Source organism: Lipotes vexillifer, unplaced genomic scaffold (genome assembly GCF_000442215.2).
Source record: "Lipotes vexillifer unplaced genomic scaffold, Lipotes_vexillifer_v1.1 scaffold322, whole genome shotgun sequence".
Classification (NCBI taxonomy): Eukaryota; Metazoa; Chordata; class Mammalia; order Artiodactyla; family Lipotidae; genus Lipotes; species Lipotes vexillifer.
This window is the reverse complement of record NW_006776528.1, coordinates 615,449-622,478: the sequence shown is the minus strand read 5'-3', so window position 1 is coordinate 622,478 and position 7,030 is coordinate 615,449. Positions and strand designations below refer to the sequence as shown.

Genomic DNA, 7,030 nt, shown 5'->3' with positions numbered 1-7,030 from the left:
TTTAAATTTTAAAGTTTATTTATTTAGGCTGTGTTGGGTCTTCGTTGCTGTGCGCGGGCTTTCTCTAGCTGCGGCGAGCGGGGGCTACTCTTCATTGCGGTGCGCTTCTCATTGCAGTGACTTCTCTTGTTGTGCAGCATGGGCTCTAGAGCGCAGGCTCAGTAGTTGCGGTGCACGGGCTTAGTTGCTCCGCGGCATGTGGGATCTTCCCAGGCCAGGGCTCGAACCTGTGTCCCCTGCATTAGCAGGCGGATTCTCAACCACTGCGCCACCAGGGAAGCCCCTATACTTCTGATTTTCATCCCTATTATTACATTCTTTAAGGCTTCTGCTGTAATTAATGAAGTCTTACTAAATAAGACAGAAAGCATCAAAACATATACTTGGAATGTATACATGTAGCCGAACCATTAAATAAGATTTAAAAATTAAAAAAAAAGGATTGTTGCGACCTGCAGCTCAGAGTACAAGTCTTCACATTTTCTTACCTGGTGTGGTAAGCTGAGGTCCAGGGACCTTAATGAGGGTTAACGTAGGAAGGCCTTCTCTGGGGATGGCATATTCTTCTAGAGGCCAAGTAGCTGAAGAATGACATTTTGTAGATGGTCAATGTGCCTAGTTGATCTTGTTTCCAAGAAATCAGCTAAGACATTTTGAGACCATGATAACTGATTTCAACGTTGTTTAAACACGTGGATAGTCAGGTGCTAATTTTGAAAGAGATCACCATGCAAATAGCATATTTTGATTTCATCGATAGCTTCATTCAGCTAAGCTTCATGAAAATCACCATGTTGTTATTTTTCTTATTTTACCAAAGACTGGTGCAAACTTTTTAATGGATGGAAATCACGGGTTAGATAAACAGCTAATCCAGCAAGGTGGTCTCTTACCTGGTTGGTAACTGTACCCAGAATGTCCATGCCATCCTGCAGGGGAAGGTACCAGGCAGGAGGGAGGAATGACGAGAAGGCCCATGTGGGTCTGGGAGATGATGAAAAGAAAATTCTTAAAAAAAATTTTTTTTATTGTGGTAACATTGATTTTATAACATTATATAAGCTTCGTGTGCACAACATTGCACTTCTACTTCTGTATCCACTACAGCAGCTTACCGCCAAGAGTTTACTTTCCACACATCACCATATTGACCCCCCTTTACCCATCCCCGCCCACTCTGGTAACCATTACTCTGTTCTCTGTATCTACATGTTTGTTATAGTTTGGTTTGGTTCATTTATTTTGTCATTTTGTTTGTTTTTTTATATTCCATGTATGAGTGAAATCATATGGTATTTGTCTTTCTTCACCTGATATTTCATTTAGCATAATATCCTCAAGGTTCATCCATGTTTTTGCAAATGGCAAGATTCCATCCTTTTTTATGGCTGAGTAATATTCCATTCAACACACATATACATACACACATATGCCAAATCTTTATCCATTTTTCCATTGATGGCCACTTAGGTTGCTTCCATATCTTGGCTACTATAAATAATGCTGCAATGAATATAGGGGTGCATATATCTTTTATAATTAGTGTTTTTGTTTTCTTCTGATAAATACCCAGGAGTGGAATTGCTCAGTCATATGGTAGTTCTAGTGTTAGTTTTTTGTGGGTTTTTTTTTTTTTTGCGGTACGTGGGCCTCTCACTGTTGTGGCCTCTCCCGTTGTGGAGCACAGGCTCCGGACGCGCAGGCTCAGCGGCCATGGCTCACGGGCCCAGCCGCTCCGTGGCATGTGGGATCTTCCCGGACTGGGGCACGAACCCGTGTCCCCTGCATCGGCAGGCGGACTCTCAACCACTGCGCCACCAGGGAAGCTCCCTAGTGTTAGTTTTTTGAGGATCTCCATACTGTTTTCCACAGTGGCTGCACCAATTTACATTATCCACGTGCACCATGGTTTCCTTTTCTCCACATCCTTGCCAACACTTGTTATTTCTTGCCTTTTTGATAACAGCCATTCTGACAGATATAATGTGATATCTCATTGTGGTTTTGATTTGCGTTTCCCTGATAATTACTGACATTGAACATCTTTTCATGTCTGTTGGCCATCTGTATGTCTTCTTTGGAAAAATGTATGTTCAGTTCCTCTGCCCATTTTTTAATCAGGTTATTTGGGGTTTTTTTAAATTGTTCTTTATATATTTTGAGCATTAATGCCTTATTGGATATATGATTTGCAAATATCTTCTCCTATTTGGTAGCTTTTCATTTTGTTGTTTTCTTTGCTGTGCAAAAGGTTTTTAGTTTGATGTGGTCCCATTTGTTTATTTTTGCTTTTGTTTCCCTTGCTGAGGAGGCATATCTAGAAAGATATTGCTGAGACTGATGTCAAAGACGTACTGCCTGTGTTTTCTTTTAGCGTTTTATGGTTTCATGGCTTACATTCAATCTTTAATTCATTTGGGGTTGATTTTTGTGTATGACATATGATAGTCATCTAGTTTCAATTTTTTTTTTTTTTTGCATGTGGCTGTGCAGTTTTCCCAACACCATTTATTGAAGACTGTCCTTTCTCCATTGTATGCTGTTTGCTCCTTTGTCATAAATTAATTGTCCATATATGTGTGGGCTTATTTCTGGACTTTCAATTCTGTTCCATTGAGCTATATCTGTTTTTCTGCCAATATCATGCTGCTTTGAGTTCTAAAGCTTTATAATGTAGTTTGAAATCAGGGAGTGTGATATCTCCAGCTTTGTTCTTTTTTTCTCAGGAATGCTTTGGTTATTCAGGGTCTTTTGTGGTTGTATATGAATTTTATAATTTTTTGTTCTATTTCTGTGAAGAATGTCTTTCCATTTCTTTGTGTCTTCTTCAGTTTCTTTGAACAATGTCTTATAGTTTTCTGTGTACAGGTCTTTCGCCTCCTTGGTAAAATTTATTCTTAGGTTATTTTATTCTTTTTGTTGCAGTTGTAAATGGGATTGTTTTCTTAATTTCTCTTTCTTCTAGCTTGTTGTTAATGTTTAGAAATAGAACAGATTTCTGTATGTTGATTTTGTACCCTTCAACTTTAATGAATTCATTTATTATATCTAATAGTTTTTTGGTGGAGTCTTTAGGATTTTCTGTATATAAGATCGTCATATACAAGTAGTGATAATTTCACTTCTTCCTTTCCAATTTGGATGTTTTTTATTTTTTTATTAATTTTTTTTCTTTTTTTCTTTCTTTTTTTTTTTTTTGCGGTACGCGGGCCTCTCACTGTCGTGGCTTCTCCTGTTGAGGAGCACAGGCTCCGGACACGCAGGCTCAGCGGCCATGGCTCACGGGCCCAGCCGCTCCACGGCATGTGGAATCTTCCCGGACTGGGGCACGAACCCGTGTCCCTTGCATCGGCAGGCGGACTCTCAACCACTGCGCCACCAGGGAAGCCCCTAATTTTTTTTCTTTTTTTAAAAATTTATTTTTTGGCTGTGTTGGGTCTTCGTAGCTGCACACGGGCTTTCTCTAGTTGCGGCGAGTGGGGGCTACTCTTTATGGTGCATGGGCTTCTCATCGCAGTGGCTTCTCTTGTTGCGGAGCACGGGCCCTAGAGCACGTGGACTCCAGCACTTGCAGCACGTGGGCTCTGTAGTTGACTCGTGGGCTCTAGAGCACAGGCTTGGTAGTTGTGGTGCATGGACTTAGTTGCTCCACGGTGTGTGGATCTTCCCAGACCAGGGATCAAACCTGTTTCCCCTGCATTGGCAGGCGGATTCTTAACCACTGGGCCACCAGGGAAGTCCCCGCATGTTTTAATTTTCTTTTCATGGCTAACTGCTCTGGCTAGGACTTCCTGTGTTGAATAGGAGTGGTGAGAGTGGGCATCCTTACCTTGTTCCCGATTTTAAAAGAAAGCTTTTAGTTTTTCACTGTAGAGCAGTGGTCCCCAACCTTTTTGGCACCAGGGACTGGTTTCATGGAAGACAGTTTTTCCTCAGACTGGGGGGCGGGGGGATGGTTTAGGCAGTAATGTGAGCTGCAGTCAGGCGGTAATGTGAGCGATAGGGACTGGAAGATGAAGCTTCGGTCGCTTGCCCGCCGTTTACCTCCTGCTACGTGGCCTGGTTCCTAACAGGCCTACCGGTCCGCGGCCCGGAGGTTGGGGACCCTTGCTGTAGAGTGTGATGTTAGCTGTGGGTTTGTCATTCGTGGCCTTTATTATGTTGAGCTTCCTTCTATACCCATTTTTTTTGAGAGTTTTGTCATAAATAGATGTTGAATCTCGTGAAATGTTCTTTCTGCATCTACTGAGATGCTCATATGGTTTTTAACCTTCATTTTGTTAATGTGGTGTATCATGTTCATTGATTTGTGGATGTTGAACCATCCTTGCATCCCTGGGATAAGTCCCACTTGTTCATAATGTATGATCTTTTTAATGTACTGTTGTATTCAGTTTGCTAATATTTTGTTGAGAATTTTTGCATCTATGTTCATCAGAGATAATTTTCTTTTTGTGTGTTATCTTTGTCTGGTTTTGGTATCAGGGTAATGTTGGCCTTGAAAAATGAGTTAGGAAGTGTTCTGTCCTCTTCAGTTTTGGGGGATAGTTTGAGAAGGACAGGTATCAAATCTTTGAATGTTTGGTAGGATTTACCAGTGAAGCTGACTGGTCCTGGACTTTTGTTTGGGGGTAGCTTTTGGTTACTGTTTCAGTCTCCTTACTAGTGATCTATTTAGATTTTCTTTCTTCATGATTCAGTCTTAGAAAGTGGTATGATTCTAAGAATTTGTCCATTTCTTCTGGGTTGTCCAGTCTGTTGTTGTGTAGGTCTGTTACAATCCTTTTTTAAAAAGTACATTCTTAGAGGAAGGTCTTGAAAGTTCTAGGGGCTTTGTTCTGGGACTAAGAAGGAAAGTGCACGCTGAGAATTCTCTTTCTCCTGGGTTCCTTCCAGTGAAGGTCAGACTGAGAAGGCAGTCACCCTGCCGTATCTAAGAGACTTTGTTTTGGAACATGACATTTTACATCCTCTGTGGTTAGTGACTGTAGCCTCCATGAAGGGAAAGTCTGATCTCAAGTGCAGGTTCTCTGCTCTTTTAGTGTCGCATTGTCTCTGATTCTACTTTTCTTTTTTCCTTCAGGCTGCTTGATAGGGGCTGTGAATCTCAAATCCAGCAACCGAAACCCAGTGGTACAGGAATTTGAAAGTAAGTACAAGGAAGGGTTTAGGCAAAGGGGCACCACTTGGTGATCTGGCAGCAGATGCAGGACAGACACACACGGATGTGTCCTGCCCAAGAGGCTTGGGGGTGGCTGGCTCCCCAGCAGTCATCTGATGTGCAGCCCGCGGGCAACTCTGCAGGCTTTCTGTTGGCTGAAACCTGATTCCTGGCCTGGCTTTGCATTTATACAACCAAGAACGTTCTTATATACAAGCAGAGTATTAGGGGGAACGTGTACTCTCTTTAATAAAAGTCTTTGCTAATCATCTATATTGTTTTTCTAGCTAAAACTAAAGTCTCTTGGAGCCTGGAGCTAGCTAGATTTTTAATCTACATGACAGACCTAAATATACATATAGCTTGCAGGGTCTGGGTATACAAGTGAACCTAAAATTGTTCCACATTCACTGACAGTTCTCTTTTTTCCCTTGCTCATTAGGTGTGGAACTATCTTGTATCATTACGGATTCACAGACAAATGACCCCAGGATTGAGTGGAAGAAAATCCAAGATGAACAAACCACATATGTGTTTTTTGACAACAAAATTCAGGGTATGATCCTGTGGTCCTCTCGTTTGTACAGAGGCTCAGGCATGCACTTGTGGCCAAGACTTTGCTCTAACTGGACCTGCATCTGTAGCCAGGATTGGTGTTCTGTCTTGTTTTACATATGGAAAAGTCAACATGCAAAAGTAGTAAGAATAGTGTATGGAACCTCCCTGCACCTGTGACCCTGCTTCAGTTAATATCACTTAATCAGTTAGGATTTTAGTCCACACGCAGCCGTAGCTTTGAGGTATCTGAGTGAACATTCTCCGAGGCCATCTCCCTATCGTGACCCACGACTTTATAAGTGACTTCATTAGTAGGACAGTATGGAACAGCAGGGGGACAGCAGCACCCACTGTACACACCTGGGTGCCAAGCGCACCATGAGGGAGGGCAGGGTAGGGGCTGCAGGGAGGCACTGGGCCAGGAGCACATGGGGCAGAAAGACATGGAAGCGCAGGGAGCTTCTCAGAGGGACCGCCGGCTCTCAGCCCAGCAGGGGAAGGCGGACACAAGGTGGATGGCGCTTGGAAGACCTCAGGAGGGGCGTAATGTGGTCCCACTGATGCTTTAGAGACGGGGGTGGTTGCTTTGCAGACAGGGGGCTGGTAGTGGGCACAGCTGAGAGCAGGGCCCAGTTCAGGATTCTTCTGCAGAGGCCAGGGTAGTGTGGATGGGGGCGGGGGGTTGTAATGGGGGGAGGGGGCCACCCCCAGGGACAGCAGGCGGATGGAAGAGTCAGCGCAGCTGCAGAGGCGGGCAGCCCCAATCCCTCTGAGAATGTGACAGTGGGGGTTTCAGGGAAGGGGTGGAGGCTTTGCGGATCAACCTGAAATTACGGCCTTTCTGCCTCAGGTCCTCCACATCATCAGGGCTCATGGGCTCTTAAAAACAGTTCTGTTTGCCCACCAGTAATCCTCCCACCTCTGATTTACGAAGAGATGGCAATGTTATTCTCAGGAAACAAATCGGTTTTCTCTGGCAGCTTCATCAGGCTGTTCTTGATAAGCCCTGACAGAGCGGGATGTTCGTAAGCAACTTTCTGTTTCTTCCCCGCCCCCAGAAATTGCCACACAAAATAGAGGCCTGGAGGGAGACCTTGCCTTGGGGCAGGGCTGTGCCAACAGCGCCTGATGGGTTTGCATTTACTTGTTTCCCACACCCCTGCTGATACCTGGATGGCGAACCTTCCCACTAGAAAACGCCTTCAGAAATGTTCGTTCTCTTATCAAAAGCATTTTGCCGTTTCCATCACGTGTGGTAAACCCTTCCTAGACTTGTCACCAATTAGCAGGTTTAGTAAATTCGTTTTTAAT

The 7,030-nt window shown here is 43.8% G+C and overlaps 1 protein-coding gene across 1 annotated transcript in view; it reads left to right on the top strand.

The window, feature by feature from the left end:
• The window catches only part of JAM3 (junctional adhesion molecule 3), a 52,636-nt gene that overhangs the window by 41,100 nt on the left and 4,506 nt on the right, over positions 1–7,030 (top strand). Inside the window, exons 4-5 of the mRNA XM_007450405.1 lie at positions 5,043–5,149; positions 5,604–5,717. Of these exons, the coding sequence (XP_007450467.1) occupies positions 5,043–5,149; positions 5,604–5,717 (221 nt within the window). The remainder of the gene's footprint in view (positions 1–5,042; positions 5,150–5,603; positions 5,718–7,030) is intronic.